At 33.7% G+C, this 17,202-nt stretch overlaps 3 protein-coding genes and 4 long non-coding RNA genes across 9 annotated transcripts; 2 read left to right on the forward strand and 5 right to left on the reverse strand.

The window, feature by feature from the left end:
* Positions 1–700: 700 nt before the first annotated feature.
* Positions 701–3,077, reverse strand: LOC124457443 (beta-1,4-N-acetylgalactosaminyltransferase 3-like). 2 transcript variants are annotated; one of them, XM_047007704.1, is made up of 2 exons: positions 2,955–3,077; positions 701–1,098 (listed from the first exon to the last, which is right to left on the reverse strand). In XM_047007704.1, the coding sequence occupies exons 1-2, from the start codon at positions 3,059–3,061 to the stop codon at positions 921–923; spliced, it is 285 nt and encodes a 94-aa protein (XP_046863660.1). In that variant the 5' UTR covers positions 3,062–3,077; the 3' UTR covers positions 701–920. The 2 variants fall into 2 exon arrangements, 1 of the variants encoding a protein (XP_046863660.1); XR_006952587.1 differs by lacking the exon at positions 701–1,098 and adding an exon at positions 1,910–2,234 and having other exon boundaries at positions 2,955–2,980.
* A 408-nt stretch (positions 3,078–3,485) lies between these two features.
* Positions 3,486–5,329, reverse strand: LOC124457446. Of its 2 annotated transcripts, XR_006952591.1 has the most exons (5): positions 4,952–5,329; positions 4,711–4,841; positions 3,895–4,154; positions 3,666–3,807; positions 3,486–3,585 (listed from the first exon to the last, which is right to left on the reverse strand). It is a non-coding gene; the product is annotated as an uncharacterized LOC124457446 (long non-coding RNA). The 2 variants fall into 2 exon arrangements; XR_006952590.1 differs by lacking the exon at positions 4,952–5,329 and having other exon boundaries at positions 4,711–4,918.
* A 31-nt stretch (positions 5,330–5,360) lies between these two features.
* Positions 5,361–6,683, reverse strand: LOC124457325. Its single transcript, XM_047007597.1, has 6 exons — positions 6,469–6,683; positions 6,276–6,378; positions 5,888–6,149; positions 5,656–5,759; positions 5,505–5,590; positions 5,361–5,421 (listed from the first exon to the last, which is right to left on the reverse strand). The coding sequence occupies exons 3-6, from the start codon at positions 5,964–5,966 to the stop codon at positions 5,361–5,363; spliced, it is 330 nt and encodes a 109-aa protein (XP_046863553.1). The 5' UTR covers positions 5,967–6,149; positions 6,276–6,378; positions 6,469–6,683.
* A 1,180-nt stretch (positions 6,684–7,863) lies between these two features.
* LOC124457444 lies at positions 7,864–8,356 on the forward strand. The gene is made up of 2 exons (XR_006952588.1): positions 7,864–8,026; positions 8,207–8,356. It is a non-coding gene; the product is annotated as an uncharacterized LOC124457444 (long non-coding RNA).
* LOC124457445 lies at positions 7,983–8,485 on the reverse strand. Its single transcript, XR_006952589.1, has 3 exons — positions 8,454–8,485; positions 8,229–8,348; positions 7,983–8,133 (listed from the first exon to the last, which is right to left on the reverse strand). It is a non-coding gene; the product is annotated as an uncharacterized LOC124457445 (long non-coding RNA).
* A 282-nt stretch (positions 8,486–8,767) lies between these two features.
* Positions 8,768–11,612, reverse strand: LOC124457326. The gene is made up of 9 exons (XM_047007598.1): positions 11,584–11,612; positions 11,310–11,369; positions 11,169–11,234; positions 10,912–10,989; positions 10,564–10,686; positions 10,310–10,451; positions 9,694–9,758; positions 8,959–9,268; positions 8,768–8,838 (listed from the first exon to the last, which is right to left on the reverse strand). The coding sequence occupies exons 5-9, from the start codon at positions 10,564–10,566 to the stop codon at positions 8,768–8,770; spliced, it is 591 nt and encodes a 196-aa protein (XP_046863554.1). The 5' UTR covers positions 10,567–10,686; positions 10,912–10,989; positions 11,169–11,234; positions 11,310–11,369; positions 11,584–11,612.
* A 576-nt stretch (positions 11,613–12,188) lies between these two features.
* On the forward strand, positions 12,189–15,951 carry LOC124457447. Its single transcript, XR_006952592.1, has 2 exons — positions 12,189–12,500; positions 15,748–15,951. It is a non-coding gene; the product is annotated as an uncharacterized LOC124457447 (long non-coding RNA).
* Positions 15,952–17,202: the final 1,251 nt, after the last annotated feature.

Raw genomic sequence — 17,202 nt, forward strand, 5'->3', positions numbered from 1 at the left:
AACACTTTAAGGAAAAGCCATACCGCACTTTGCTTAAACGAACATCACATGCGCGTCTCAATTCAATCCGTACTCAGTGTAGTACACTTATACTCAGAACAAGAAACAACACATTTACCTTAAAATGTTTTCAAAGAACTCCAAGAGATATTTCACAAACGACTAATTTCGACTTTGTCCATTATTCTTGGTGCGACTACCGACTTTTGCGTTCACGTTCACTTTCACGTTCAAATGGCATGCTCTTTCGTAGTCTTAGAGTACATAGCTGAAGTTTCACAAACTATTGTGTTCTGATTGGTCATTGACTAGGTGTGTCGTAAACGTGGTGTGTTCTGATTGGTCAGATACTAGGTGTGTCGTAAACGTGGTGTGTTCTGAGTGGTTAGTTACTAGGTGGTGTGTCGTCAATGGTACATTGTGGCCCTACAAAGTGTCTTAAAAACTGCTCATCTTTGAAATCAGCCAAGTTTTAGAATTTGCATGATTCATCAATTAGAAGTAATTAATCCCCATAGAGCAGTAAATAAAATTCTATACTTGCACATAAAAAGCTTTTGTGCTTGCATCAACGATATTTACAAAAATTTAATCATCTGTGGGATTAACATAGTAACAGCATTGAAATTATAGTGTTGACAAATTTATAGGAGAGGCTTTGCGTCATTTGCGCCAATGAAGAAGAAAAAAGGATCGCATATCACTTTAAAATCTCGGTCAAATTCATTTTCTTTAGTAATACCACAGAATAGATACATACAGAAGCGATACTCAGCGAAAAATGTGTCCCCTACTTGTACCCAGTTCTTAAGTGCGCATCTTTTGCGTCAGTATTTTTTTTAATTTTATTATTCAAATTACAGCCGGCATTATATGTTGTCCCTTTAAAAAATTTTCAATCTCCATGCGACAATAAATTTTCATGGCAACTTTTGTTCCGAATCTTTCCACATTCCTTTTTTTGTGTGATAAAAATGAAAAAATGTAAGCACCTTCAAGCGTTCGATTTTCAGGCCGTCTGCCAAAATTTTAACTACTGGGTCCCAGTCTTCGCCACCGTAGGAAGGCCTAAATCGTTCCACGTCCATGCCACCAATTCTAAAAGGAGATAATACTCTAGAGTAATGATATAAGTCTCTTTTTAACCCAGAAGATTAATAGATTTTTAATGGAAAAATTATTTTCCATGTTTGATATTTTAAATTCATTGTTTTGAGTATCAATGTAGTCTTTTGGCAAAGTAACAAAATTACACATCATACAATAAAAGTTTCCCTGTAAAAAAGGGCGAGGTTTTCCTTCTGGTGGCTTAAATGCCAAGATTTGATTTTATTTTGATTATTGATACCTTACTGAAGATTTGATTATTGACAAATGTAAATCACAACCAAATACAATATCATTTGGATTTGTCACCATAGTCATAGCATAGTGTAACCAATTGATTTATGAAATTTAGACGTCATGTGGAGCAATACAAATCGCTTATTCGAGTCCTTTCCAAAGCATGTTTGATATCGATATCTTTAGTGTGAAAATGCATAATGATAACCTTTAGGAATTCATCTTTGGTTTCTTGATATATCTCTTCAAGATTATTAATAAAATGTTGCACCCATTGTCCCTGCCAACCGCCGACTGTCAGCACAATATTTACAGTAGCATTATAGCCCACTTATCTAAGTTTTTGTCTACTTGTCTACTTTTTTGTCGACATTTTTGTGTCTAACATAGTGAAGCATCACTAAGTAAACAAATTAACTAGAACACGAAGAATGCTATTTGAAAAATTACAAGCAAATATGTGTTATTATTATTTAGAGCAGTTTAATGTATGTTTTTCTTGACGTCAACACGTTAACTAAAATTACTATAAAATGACATTTATAAAACAAATTTCGTGAAAAACTAAATATTATTAATACTACTATGTAGAAATTGATATTTATATTATTATTACAGAATGCATCGAGTCTCACAGTCTCAATCAAAGACATCACGCAAAAGATTCTCTAAGATTTGGGCTTCTTTAAATATCTCTCCTTTATTCACTCATCCGTCTTTAATTAATCAACGTTACTGTTACGGCAAAACAACAGCAACAGCACCTTTCCTTGGATCATATTTTGCGAATAGGTATCCCGATTTAGTTCTATAAATTCCTTGAACAACAGAGAATCATCGTGATCCTTTCATTTTGTGTCCCAGATCCTTCAAGCCAATGAAAACAGGCTCTAGAATATTGTCATGAATATAATTTTTCTCAATGTAAACTGTATTAGGAAACAGTTGATGATGCAAGCGACCTCTTTCGATGGACTCCTCAAGACTCAAACCAAACCAAAGCTTATTTAACAAAAGTTAAAAAAGTATCGTTTCCATGAACTTTCGAATGATTTGATTCACAAATAACAAACTCAGAAATAAAAAATGTAATAATATCCATAATGATATGTACTGCTTATCGCTTGTAAAATTAACTATTACTGTCATATGGAGTTGAGTGGGATGGGGTGCTCTGGGGGTAGAAATATCGTGTATTTGCAAGAACGGATACTTTTTCATATTGCTCGACCAAGGAGTTTCCAGTTACAGCGGGCTAACCACGTGACACGTTCAGTGAAGGATAAAATAGAGCACAAGATACAATCATTTAAAACAGAATATGTTTTAAATGCAAACATATACATATATCACTGTATATGTTTGTGTTTCGCTGTCTACATATATTTTGAAATCTTTTATCTTAGACAAACTTCCTTTGAGGTAAAATGCACAAACATTTCGAGCCGATGTCGACACATCGTGGTCGTTATCTACTAGAAAGTCGTCATGTTCTGCAAGAACGTCGTCAATAACATAAAATTATAAAATTGTCTTCAATTTGGTAATGCTATATAGCTTAGTTTTGATAAATGTAAACAAATATTGCTAACTATAACTATAATATTCACCTCTTGCCTTCGTCTCTTCTCAAATGCAGTTCTAACATTTGTTGGCTGCTTCCTTTAGATGCTACACTTGTGGGTTCCAAAGAGTATTCAAAATCGTGGTACAGCATCCTTCTTAAGGCGAAGCCGTCCTGCTGTCCATTTTATGTTATAGGAAAGATGCTCAAAATGAGAGAAAATACATAGTGTTTGATAGTTGCCAGAGACAGTTAGTGAGTCAATGCCCATGTTGTGGTGAAAGCTGTTCCACTGTGACCAAAACGACTGGTAGTATGGTTAACGTACTAGCAAAATGTCATTGTGGCTATGTTCGAGAATGGAATAGCCAACCTCTGCATGGGCAAATGCCTTTGGGTAATTTGGTCTTTGCTGCCAGCATTTTGTTTAGTGGTAGTAGCCCAGCAAAGTTCTTCAATTCCTTCGTCACTCAGGCATACAATTTCTGTCATAGCGTACATATAGCTATATTCAAACAGCGTATTTGATACCCAGTGTTTCAAATGTTTGGCATATGAACTAAAATCCTTTCTAGAATCAATCAGAGAAAGGAACATTAACCTTGGAAGAGATGGAAGATGTGATTCGCCTGGATATTGTGCCAAGTATGGGTCATATAGCTGCATGGATTTGGAATCTAACAATATTTTAGACACACAACTTGTTCAGGTAACAATTCTTCAACAACTGTACATAAAACATGGTTAGAATACTTACATAATTATGTTAAACAGTCCAATGAAGTGTCCAACTCTGGAGCAATGGAACTTGAGGGATTAAAAAGATGTCTGGCAAAGTTTGATGAAAGTGGGATGAAGGTGAAGTCAATGACCACAGACAGACATGCTCAAATCAAATCCTGCATGTCAAAACAACGACCAAAAATCGAGCACTACTTTGATGTATGGCATGTAGCAAAAGGTATAGATTGTAATAACAAACCAACCCTTTACACATTTCATCAATAATCAAAATCCAACAGGAATCAAAAAGAAAATTTTGGCAGCATCAAGAAAAAGTGGTTGCAAATTATTGTCAGATTGGGCCCAATCAATTTCCAACCATGTATACTGGTGTGCTGCTTCCAGCAATGGTGATGAAGAGCTTGTCAAGACAAAGTGGTTGTCAGTTCTCAACCATATATGTGACATCCACGAGGGACACAGTGATGTATTCCCAAAATGTGAACATGATATGTTAGAGAGCCTAGAATGTGGATAAAAAAAGGTATTGTAAGCGAATAAATTTCAAAGTAACATCAACATTTTTGTATTTTTTTTTTGTTAACTAACTTCTGATCTTAGGTTCAAAAGCTTATGTTGAGCTGTCTTTGATTGTTGAGTCCAAGTATCTCATGAGAGATATTGGAAAACTCAGTTATCAGAAGCAGACTTCATTCATCGAAGGTTTCCACCGAGTGGTGATTCTTTTTGCACCAAAACATACTCATTTTTTCTACAGATCAATGGAAGCAAGGTAATATAATTATGACTTGTGTATGATTACTTAAAAAAGTCATCCTTGCAAAAGCAATAAGTTGCAATAGTTGTAAACATAAACTTGACATTCATTTGTTGATTGTTTATTGCCGTTCTTCATTTCAATGAGAATGGAAATAAAGCTCAGAAAACGAAAAATGGTGGGGAAACAGAAGAGGCATTGATTTGGTGAGTGGCTTACTCAATGTCAAAGGAAGGACAAGGGGTCATCAAACCAGTGAAAGTTTACAGCACTTATGGTTAGCACAGAAAAATAAAATTACCTTTTCTCAAAGTGAAATGCAAAGCCAACATAAATAAATGATTTGCTTTTCAGGATATGTTAAGGACTTGATGAAAGAAGTTTTGTACTGCAGACGAATTAATCCAACACTGTCCAAAACTCTTGATGTCGCTGGAGTGAAAGAAATACCTGTCCCATTGACTCGCCACAAATCAAAAATCAGCAAAGCTGAAGCCATTAAGCAACATAAATCTCGTTTTGATAAATAAAATGCAACTAACCATTTAACATTTCCATTTCCATAACCATTTAGTGCGGAATTATTTACACTAAAGCAATATTTCCGCACTAAACTTGGATGATGTACGACTCAGTTGTGACAATTCGTTAAAATAACAATACACATAACAATAAAGCAAAAGAAGTTAGTGAAGTCAAAATTACGAATGTGCTGAAGTTGCTGTTATCAAACGAAATATATCAAATCAAAAAAGACAAAAATATGTACCGAGGAATTGAAATGTCATGAATTGAAATGATGTTGAAAAGTCATGGTGAAAATATACCTGAGTTTCAGAATGCACATCCTGTATCTTATCATTAAAATTCACTAAGAATTCACTAAAATTCAGCCCAAACTGCCAAGAGATCATTATCTGAATATGAAGAGTCCTCCAGAATTTACTTAAATTAAGCTATAGATAGCTGAATTTTAGTGAATTCTGGAGGACTTCTTTCATCACTTGCATATCTTAAAACGATTAGTGAATGCACATAACATTAAAAATAATGACAATAATGTCTGAAGGTGAAAAATCTCTTGCGTAAAATTACTTGTTTGGTATTTGATCAGGTGCCTTTACACCATCTAGAACCTCGTTGATTTTCGTTAATAACTCATAACGCCTCTGACCATGTACCTTTTATAAAAAGTAAAATACCTTCGTGGTGATAATCATTTCACATAATCTCCAATTGTTCTCACCTTCAGATAAAACGTCTCATCGGAACTTGAAGATGAATCAGGCGCACATTCTTGGCTCAACTTCCCTCTCTTCACAACAAATCCATCGCTCACATAAGGATTTACTGGAAAATAATGTCGATTAAAAATCACGTGCTTATTCATGAATACAAAATTTTCAAAAAAATACATATCTCATATCATAGCACATAGGAAGAAACTTTCTATGAATTCTTTAATACGTAAAACTTACGTCGTTTACGAGGTTGTTGTCCTTGCGTGATAGAGAACTGGAAAGGTTTGGGTGAGCTGGAGTCTTTAACAGTTGACATGAGTACACTCTGTCGAAGGGGGTATAATGTTGTTGTGGATGATGTCACGTCTGTCGTTGAACTGGGTTCGTTGTCCTGGTGTTTGTTTAGCTTTGAATTAGATCCCAGTCCTTTTCAATGCTATCCCTTCCAGGTGAAGCACATATACGTAGCTCAACCACAGCTATACCTTCAACCCTAGAACTGACAGAGAAGAAAGTATGAGCCTTTGACACACATTTATATCACATACAATACATGTATGTACCATCTCATTCTTTATAATCCCTCAAATGCATACTATAAAATAAAAGTAATTAAATAACGTACCCACATTCCAGTCGAAAGGATAAATGTGTTGGTCGTCTGTTCATTCCTCCAATGCAAGAGTTAAAGCATGTAAATCCAAACAATTCCTTGCGATATCCGCTATCTGCAAAATAATTTACAGCAAAATTACTAAATACCTGTGTATGTAAAGAAATTAAAGTGCTAAAATAAAATACAAGAGCAGTACATATACCATCTGGTTTCACAGCATTCAGCGGTATGAACATAGACAAACGTTTTGTCTTTGGGCAACTTTCGTATCTTGTTTGTGGATTATCACATCTCCTTACATGCTCAGGATACTCTTTTAAACTCATATAAAAAGTCGTATTAAAAGTCGTTAAAAGTCATAATAAAAGTCGTTTCATTCTCAAGTTTATTGATTAGAAGGCTTTCATGAATGGAGAGTTCATATGTATCGTTGGAAGAGGAGATTATTTTAAAGTCGTCTAAGTTGGGGGTGTGTCCAGTTGCGTTAATGTGAGCAAGAATGCTTGATGATGAAGGGTGGGAAACTTGGTTGCCTGTATGGGGATATTCCCAAGTCTGAAAATCTGGTGTGTAGATGACGTGTGAATTGACCCACATACGACGCGTTGCAGCTTCGACACTTGAATAAATAGACTACACCAGATCTCAGGGGTTTGGGAATTTGTCATTAAAGGAAGAAAGAGATACGTTGAGAAGGGCGGAAAACAAATTTAATGGATATATGGGAGGCTGCAGCACAAAGGCTATTGCTTTGTGTGCGAATTTGAAGGAGTGTATTCCGGTGAAAGGAAGACAGAAATAGATGGGCATTTTGTGAGCAGTCGAGACAGGTGGTTTAGGGCAAAGGTGTTGTTAAGGAAGCGACCTGTGATTTGGTAAATTATACGTGAAGGAAAACCGTTTTTGGTGAGTGACTTTCTGGTAAATCTGAGTTGTGTATGAAAATTTTCGTAAGTAGAACAAAGATTGAAGATGCGGTGTAAGCAGGAGACTAGTGAAAGTTTGTGGTAAGTGGGATGAAGCTGTGGAAGTTGGTGAAGAAGTTGGTGACTTCCGTCTACCGCAAACCTACTTTCACTGGCCTCTAATCTATTTTATGGCTCTAATCAGAACTTTATGTTGGGCATTAATTTTATCACACGAAGTCGAAGGACTGTCTTTGGATTGGCTTCATCAGACATAATAATCAAGAGGTCCAAAACTTCTTCTTTGGGGGGCACAATTGCGCATACTGGTTTGTCAGAAGCCAATGCTGCCAATAACCTTCTGCACGAGTTTGGATAACTAGTGATAAATCCTTGTTTCTCTAACCATTCAAGTAGAGTCCTAAGCCCTTCGGAGATATCTATAAATACGAGAAATTGTAGTATAAAATCAGCTCTGGAGTGGTCATACAAAATTTTGTACTCGTGGGTAATAAATTCTTCTTACTTCAAATTTTAATTTTGAAATTCGTCCCAACTTAGCTTTGAATCACTGTACTTCTTCAATAAAGCTCGCACATTTCTCCTGTTGATGAAATTGCGCATTTCAAACCTAGTATTGGACAAAAGAAAACAGGTTGTTATTTTTATAACTATAAGCTGTGTACAAAACAAAGTGAGAGAAGTCACCATCATGCATAAAATGCTTTCTGATACGTAGATGAACACTCGTATTTACTAATTAGCAGACCTGTATATACTATATATTACAGATAAACTTCAAAAATACTTATCTTCCATCTAGCAATCCAGTATCAGACTCTCTTAAATTATTTGGTAAGAAAGTTTTCTGTATTCCAAGAGTTGTTCCATCCATCACCACCTTTGGGGAATTCTTCCACATAATTCACAAAAACCCATTGTCAAAATCAATATCAAGCAACCTTAATAAGAGAAAATTCAATAACTTAATAAAACAAGCGATCACTATCTCAATGGAATATTCATATTTTACAGCTGAAAATGAAATGATGCTTACCGTATCATGGCAATGATAGCGAGACGAAACTTGGCGTAAGTTATTTCCTTTGGGAAATTAAAATTACCCGAAGACACTTGCCTTTGTACATACGCAACATAATATTTGTACATAGGTAAACTGAACAAGAATAAAAAAAAAAACATTCAAAAGAGATAGGGCGAGAAAATTAAATAATGGACAAACGTAGCTACTAATGCTTCGGCAAATTTTCATTAAAATTACCTCGACGTTATGAAAAGCCGAATGTAATCTTTAGAACGGCATGAGATATTGCATATGATCCAAACCATACAATCCTGTTTTCAATGCCATCATAATGCTTTTTCGTAGCACAAGAGGAGCAAGGTCTACAATACACTAAATAATTTATTTAAGTCAAATAATTATGAAGCAAAGCGTAACCTATAACAAATCAGAACTTACCCTTCACATCATGGATTGAATAAAAGTACGCAACTGAACACACGTCTACGTACAACCATTCATCTTGAATAGAACGTTTATCCCACTCTGCACCACAAGAACAAATACCACTTTCAGATGGCCAAAATTTTATGACCATTTTTTTCAGGAAGATCAGTAAAATCGCTTGCATCATTCTCATTGCCTAAAATAATTAAATTGTAATATTTACAAAATGCTAGAAAGTGCTAAATACCATACCGATAAAGGAAATAGTATATGTAAAGCTAAAAGGATGTTCACCATTGCAGATTATCTTGCATACCTGTTTCAAATAAAGAAACCTTTTCTTTGCTAAGTGTAGCCAATTCAAAATAGTCTCGCATCTCTGGTGTAATTCCAAAGGAACACTTAAAAAGTGCCAATGGAGAATCCATTTCATCCTCTTCAACGATTTGCATGGCTTTTGCAAGGGTTGTCACATGAATGCAATGATATGACGAACAGCTGCAACATTTTAACTCGGGCTGGGGCGGCGTTACTTTTGAATACACAAAAGTACAAACCCCCCATGGACTATTCACTGGTTTTACAGCAATCCACTGAACCTCTCTGCACACTGCACTAAACAAGTCCTAAAATATGTAAAATCATTTATCTTAAGGTTGTATTATGTGTGTGTATGTATGTGTGTGTATGTGTATGCAGATTAATAATTATGATTATGACTTCACAAAATCCTTAGAAAGTGCTTAATATATATATCAGGCACGTAAAGCAAATGGTGAATATGACTTTACTATTTTTATCATACATTTAGTTTATACTACTTAATGTATGTACTGTAGGTATGTGGCTATGTATGTATTTGAGTATGAGTGTGTATACCTCAATAGTCATAAATAAATTCAATTTGCCCTGTTGGCTATCACCCTAATACCTTTATAGAAGCTCCTGAACTTAGGCACAGGATGTATGGTAACAAATTGTGGGGTATTAGAAGGTTGAGAAAATATACGTGTATTTGTACAAAAAGTTATTTTCACATAAAAAAATATACTTCTTCAGGTCGCATCTCATGGTAGGAATGATCACTGAAAACAGACTGCATCATGGATGTGGATTCTGCATTCATAAAAGAAATTGGATGAGATAAATATGTTGTGTAAATAATCATTCACAAGTTTTAACAATATTTTGCTTGTAAAGCTATGCTAGTTAACGTCCACATGTAATAAGAACAATGTCAAACAAGGGTCTTGTAAAAACACAGAAGGATGACTTCACAAGGGTTTGAAATGTACAATAAACTGATATTTAAGGATGAAGACATTTCCTCCCATACAACATGAAGAACTTTACATTGAAAAAATAAGCCAAATACGAATTTGAGACATTCACTTCATGCAATGTCAGATTAATACAAATAGTATGTAAGTGTAAGTCAAAATTTGGTGAAGCTGTTCAGACACCTTATATCCTGAAAGAGTAACACACAACACTTACTTTTTTCAATAAAATCTTTGGCTTCAATACCAAACTTTCTATCATACACAACCAGATATTTTTACATTGCTAATATGTGTATGCAACTGGGATATGGTATATCTGACAAGTACAAAATGTTGTTTGGCCTGTTTTAATAATTTCATTTCAGTAACATCTATTTTACATACCTTTTTGAGGATCTAATTGTATATTATTAGGTAGGGCTTCAACAAATTGCTTTCTATTTGCATCACATGAGCAGCACAATATCCAACCGTAGCCATCAAGCAATAGGTGGGGATATCGATGTACAAATACAAATGAATTATGCTGAAGAAAAAAATACATGCAGATTATAGCACCAAAAAAAGAGTATTGAGTAATATCATTTAGTTGGGTATATACCCAACATTGAAATTATGGAAATAAAATTTGACATCACCATAATTGTTCTTTTGTTTGCATTATAATCATGAACAACAAAGGATTGCTGACGTGATACATTTGATGCAAAGTCAAACTGTAACAATAGCCCAGTATAGTGGCCAGTGGGTGACAAATGACTCTGAAAGAGCAAGTATACAGTAATTATTAATGTTCACTGTTTCAAAAATATCTATTGTAATATATTTTTATGTTTGTTGAGCACATTTCTACGAGATGTTAATAAAGTTTTGCTACACAGTGTCTCATGCATAAGCAATCAACAAGCATATTGTCAATTTATAACACATTAAAAACATGACTAGTGGTAAACAGTATAAAGTATAACTGTATAAGTGAGAACTACTTGACTATGTTGACATGGTTGTTTAGATTCCTCTGTAATAATAGAGATAGATTGCTTGGTAAAAATATCTTCAGAATCCTACAAATAAAGACCATTATTTAATTTAAAATGTGTACAGACTTTTAATAAGTGTTGAAATAATGCATGCCTTCTTTAAATTACTTCAAAATTTTTAGTTTTTCTAGTGAAAGCAGTCCTACATATAACCATTTCCAATGACTTTTCATGAGAAACAATATCAATATGTACATTAAAACCTGTGTTTTGGTGGTTAACTCTTGGTGCTTGTCATAATTTTCAGCAATATCTTCACTTTGTTCATTCTACATATAAATGAAAAACCCATAAACATAGCGTATTTTTATATCTACATAGTTTTACAATATATGTAAACTTACTAAATCCCCAAATTCATTTTCTTGTTCAAAAAATTGAGATTCATATGACACACTGCTATTCTATTAACATATATGACATTGTGATTAAAGGATGTAGAGAATCCAGACTTGAAATTGGAAAATGTGCTCAGAATAATCGTTTTTCCTTACACAACATTGTGGGCATAAATAAATTTGTACACATACTTTTGTTAATATAACTGTAGTAATAAATATAAATTAATATGAAATTGTGCAACCAGAAACAATAAAAGAACACTTTAAAAATTCCTACCGCATCATCTTTTGTGTGTTTCCTTTCCTCTCCACGTTATTGTAAAAAAGTCATTTGAGCGTCTGAATTTCTTCCTGAATTGATACATTTTGCAAGTGTACCCAAAAATAATACCCCGATTTATAAAACCAGTACTGCACTTGTTCTTGGATTGACAAAGTTAGCCTAGAATTATTCTAAGTACCATTCTCCCAGCCAGACTTCTCCGATAGATATTTAAAAAAGTACTAAGCATAGTACTGAGTGACTGAGCCCTGTTGATCGATTGCCTTGCTTCGAACTTTTGATGTTGCAAACTCCTAAAAAATATGAATACACGAAGAAATATTGTTCTCATACATGAACTTTGAAACATGTAGTAAATGGAAGCCTTGAAATTTCTTTTTTTAACTGCACCAGTCGGATGGTTGTATTTGTGGTTGTATATGCCATTTTCCGGCAGCGAAACATACCACAATTCGTTCAAACGCCATATTGAATATTGACTAGTTTGCATGTTTCCATCAGTCAAAGGTAGAAACGTCATCATTGTTTGTGACCGACGACCATACCGACGACCCGATGACAATTAATACCAATTTTTCGGAAATCAGTTTACGGCATTGTTTTACTGAGAAAGCAAACGATTGCCTCAAAGCTGCTTAAATATTGTAGTTTCTAACGATAAAATGAAACTTTGTAAGAAGAAGTTGTCCTATTTTTCATCAAATTTCAACGTATATTGAACAGTGATACTGTCGTCACAGAATAGATAACTTAATCTATTCTGTGTCTTTGTTTTACATAACAATAAAGGCCCAAAATTATTTGCCCCGTATCCACTCAAGCGACGCAGACATTTGACGCTTAACACTTCAGAACGTTGAATTTATCTGAAAGATTGAATGTTCAAAGCTCCAACCGTCGACCAGCAAAAGGTTTGTAAGACAAAAGATAAAGAATTATCATGTGTGTTTACGATGTATAAATGTGACCTTAAATACAAAATGTTTGTCATATTTAATTAATATATTTTTACTAAATATTAGTCACACCTTAGTACTGTGAAATATACATCATAGATACCCGTAGCAATTTGTAATCCTGTAATTGTATACCAATCAAACGAAGTTGCAAATACAAACAATTTACTTACGAAAAATAATTACTGCCATCGAAAGGAAGGCTTGTTTATCGTGATGTGTTTGTTTGCCAAGAAATTCAAATTGCTTGCTAGCATGCAATTATATTTATCTTTGGGTCCGGACGGTATATTTATAAAATATGTGTTATTTCATTATACTTGTGATGTTATGAAGTGACATTTATACATTTATGAATCAGGAGGAGAATTAAGTTTGAAATTGCAAATGGACTCATGCATGCCATCATTGATATTTTAAATATTTAGTCGGATTTTTTTAAACATTTAGTCGTTTTGAAACGTTGCAATTATCTTTTGTCGAGCTGTTGACGCTAAGGTGATACATGCAAATTCATCATTGAATAGTTTAGATATTTAAGTCGTTTTAGAAGTAGAAATATTGATCAGGAAGTGGGTTTATCTTTGTCATAAACTATAGCATCGCTTGTTCAATTTTGTAAGTCAACATTTTAAATGGGCCAAAGAATTTTGCTTATCTTTGTGACGTTGCAATTGTCTTTCGTCGATGCTTAGCTGTTGACGCTAATGTTGATATGTGCAAATTCATCGCATTAAATAATACAATACTGAAGATCTCTGATTTCCTATCAACTTGATAACCTTATAAGTACAGCTGGGCAATCAAACAATTCTGCACATCTGTGTAAAAGAAAGCATGCATATGTGACGTCATTCGTGTCACGTGTCCTAAGACATGAATATTACAACATATTAATTCCTTTTAACACTTCCACTTAATAGTTATATTAACAAAACTAACAAATCTTCATGACACAAAATTAAAACTTATCATTGTTCTTTGACTTCAACTACTCCCAATAGCTTTGAAAAGTTTTGATAGTAAACTTTTGAGAGTCTTTTGGTCATTAAATCACCAATCATGTCTTCTGTTTGGCAACACTTGAAAGAAATGATGTTATTTTTGACGTGTTGTCACACATAGTGATACGACACATCTACAGTGGTTGGCCAAAAAAAAATGTCCCCGTAATGAAATATGAGTTTTGTTTATAAAATTCATGAATTAATAAAAACAACATTTCTAGTAAACGACAATACTTAAGCAGTAATTTACAAAAAAAGTGCATGTGCAGAAATGTCGACGGTCCTGCAACACTGAAATAATTCGTCATGTTTATATATTGCAACAAAAATCAACACAAACATGAAGCAATTTTTAAAACCAACGCAACGTATACATGAAAATAAAGAAGTTGAATTGTTAAGAGTGACGAACAAGACGCCGTCTACAGATATATCAGAATAAAAAAGGCGAAGGGATCGTGAAATTCGATATATGCTAAATGCTGGAGTCAGTGTTTGTGATTAGGAAGTTGCAAAGAAGTTTCTACTAAGTTACTGTGAAGTAAAATACAGAGTTCAAAGTTGAGGTTAACTTGAGATTGTAATCACACCTCCTAGTGGTAGAAAAAAACAATAGACCACTGAGAGAAGGAATATCTTTATTGCTAAAACCTTAAAGTTAGGTACCCTATCAAAGATTTCTTTTTAAATCTTATAGTTCCAGACTTCAAATGCAGCCTTTAGATAATCTTTGTAGCTTTGCAAATGTCTTTTGTTGATGCTAAGGTTTATTTATGCAAGTTTCGTCGTATTGAATAATTAAAAACTGAAATTCTGTGATTTCCTCATCAATCTGATATTGAACATTTTTATAACTTCATCAATACAGTTAGGCAATCAAATAATTCTGGACATCACGTGATACATCAGTGAAAACACAAACTGTGCAACAGCCGTTTCTTACGTCACTTCTAGCATTCAAGACAAAGACAAAACATAAATTTCCATATGACTTTGGAAACTCTCTATAGTTGTCTTTATTCAAACTAAAGCTTGATTTGTTATGTTCTATGAATGCCAGCTCCTTTTGTAAATATTTGTCTTCCTTTTTGTCTTTTTATCCTCATTATGACGTTTCACAGCCTCTCTTCTTGTCTTTCAGAATAAAACTTCCTCGTTAACATCGCTGTCCTTAATGTTTAACACTTGCAAATATGAAAAAAGTTATTTCATTTTTTATGATTCTCGAAAACGTCGCAAAATGATGCTTTTTATCTATAGCCAATGCTGTTCACAGCTGAACACAATCACAAGAAAGTATCTTTAATTTCTCCCTTATCGAAACTGTTAGAATCTGCTCTCTCAGTTTTCTTTTCAGTCGGTGCGTACCATAGAGACGTGTTATAAATTACGAACATTCTGATCTATAATATTTTGCGAACTAAAAGGTCTTTGTAAAAGCTCATAGAAATTATATCTGAAAACTTTTATCGTATTTGTAGATACACGTTCTAAAAAAGTCACGACCAATAGGCAATATTCAACATTCGAGTTTACGTTAATGATTCCCTCAAAACGCGTTAGTTTATCAACATAGATTAAAAATTCTCATTTCATATTAAAATTTAATCAAAATAGTAGTTCATGGTCTTAAAATTGATAAAGAATTTTACCATTGCCAATCAATTGTCGTACATAGGCAAAGAAAAACAAGATCTTGTGTTACAACATGTTGTAAAACATATATATTTATAAAATCAAGTTTCAATTAATGCGTTAGAGTCAATGAAATTAAATAAACATCAACCTTAGTAAATTTAAAAAACACCATCAGCTACAACATTATAACATATTCTTAGATACAGAGGCATGACATTCACAAATGACTATGCAAATTATTGAAGAATATATTCATATGTCTGTTTTGTAACGTAAACTTTAAGGTAAAATATCACGTTTTTTAAATTTTTCTAAAGGTCGTTTGACAGGATACTGCAGTTGGTAAAAGCTGTAGCATACATGCTCTCTGTCATTATTAGTTTTTAGGTTCTTTTGTAATTTTAAGACGATTTTTGGTGAAATTAAATCAATTTAAAAATAAGTTTGATTTCGTCATCATGTAAATTCGGACTTCAATGGAACCTAATAAGGGTTGTATAATATTTTTTTATTTGCTTGATTTTTGTCTTGTTGATATATACCAAATTTTTTTACAGATGGAATCGTCAGGAATAAGAAATCTGTCTTACATTCAGCAAATAATTAACGTGGTGCAAAAGGAACTTGCTCAGTTTTTCATTAAACAATGGAACTCTTGTTACAAATCAACTTATGGAGAATGGGATGATACACACAACAGTGGTAACAAATTTTACAATTTAGAATCAAGAAGAAAGTTAGACCAAAAAACTCGACAAAAATATCAAGATGGAGATACCAGTAAGTGGGACTGTACGATATTATTTGATGCAATAATTTTTTCAAATTCAATTGGAAAGCACCTTGACAAAAACAAATGATGCTGTTCATGCACTTCGTGGTGAAAGAAACAAGTACGCACATTGGTATGAAGGGGAATGCTCAGATGATGATTTTGATGATATAGTCAACATCATTGAAAAATCCTTTCAAGATTTGAAATTTTCTCTTGATGCAATCAATGAAATAAAAAATCATCGAAAGTGTTTTAATTCGTTCCAAGTTCTTCCTTCAAAATCTAATCATTTTTTTGTTGAACGCACTGAATTACGAGATAAAATTATAAACGATCTTGAAAAATTAAGCAATGATAACAATGATAAACTGACATATTTTACATCACTGGTAATCCTGGCAGTGGTAAATCACAACTTGCAAGACAGGTTTGTGAAAAATATCGTGTGATTGGAAAAATAGAACTTCGTTTGTAATGACTCTCGATGGAAAAATGAGGAATCTCTTTTAAAACTTACTGTGAACTTGGATACCGTTTAAACTGTGACAAGTATATGATTAAAAATTTGAAGATGAAAATTGTTCCATCGCAGACAAAGTGAAGAATTTGCGATCGTTAGTATCTACACGATTAAAATTCTGGCAAAATTGGTTGATCATTTTAGACAACGTGGTACAGCTCAGCAAAATTTCTTCGTTACTCCCCCAAGTTGGTGATCCCATGTGGATAAATGGACAAATCATAGTAACTATCCAGAACACAGATGCCGTACCTCAAGACGATAAGTTTAACAAACATATTTCTATCAGAAGTGGAATGAATGATAAAGAATGTTGTCAACTGTTGGAATATTACACTAAAGATGATAATACTGATGATCAATTGTTGAATGAAGTATCCCTCGCATTAGATCGTCAACCGCTGGCTTTGGCTACCGCTGGTTGTTATGTCAGTCGTGTAAACAAAGCAAACTGCTCATTCACTTGGAGACAATATTTAAAGAAAATATCTTCAGAAGAACAAGAAAACATGGACGCCTCTTTTGTTAAATTTAACTCGGTATATCCTAGAAGTATGCTACAAGCTTCACTTTTAGCTGTCAGACAAAATGCTGAAGAATCCTCAATATTGGCAAATGTTATTAACTTTTTTTCCGTGATATCGTTTGATCCTATACCACGAGACATTATTATTTGTTATGTTCAAAAAATAGATCCCAAACACTCAAAGGAAGATA

Source organism: Xenia sp. Carnegie-2017, unplaced genomic scaffold, assembly GCF_021976095.1.
Source record: "Xenia sp. Carnegie-2017 unplaced genomic scaffold, XeniaSp_v1 HiC_scaffold_6, whole genome shotgun sequence".
In the NCBI taxonomy this organism is placed as follows: Eukaryota; Metazoa; Cnidaria; class Anthozoa; order Malacalcyonacea; family Xeniidae; genus Xenia; species Xenia sp. Carnegie-2017.

Coding starts and splice junctions, on each gene's coding strand:
- LOC124457443 (XM_047007704.1), bottom strand. CDS start 3,061: ATGCTGTACCACGATTTTGAATACTCTTTGGAACCCACAAGTGTAGCA. Junction 1,099..2,954: donor AGAAGAGACGAAGGCAAGAG/GTGAATATTATA, acceptor ATCTCCTTTTAG/AATTGGTGGCATGGACGTGG.
- LOC124457325 (XM_047007597.1), bottom strand. CDS start 5,966: ATGTCAACTGTTAAAGACTCCAGCTCACCCAAACCTTTCCAGTTCTCT. Junction 5,760..5,887: donor ACAACAACCTCGTAAACGAC/GTAAGTTTTACG, acceptor ATTATTTTCCAG/TAAATCCTTATGTGAGCGAT. Junction 5,422..5,504: donor CCTGATCAAATACCAAACAA/GTAATTTTACGC, acceptor AATCGTTTTAAG/ATATGCAAGTGATGAAAGAA.
- LOC124457326 (XM_047007598.1), bottom strand. Junction 9,269..9,693: donor ATGAGATGCGACCTGAAGAA/GTATATTTTTTT, acceptor TACATATTTTAG/GACTTGTTTAGTGCAGTGTG. Junction 8,839..8,958: donor GGTTTCTTTATTTGAAACAG/GTATGCAAGATA, acceptor TAATTATTTTAG/GCAATGAGAATGATGCAAGC.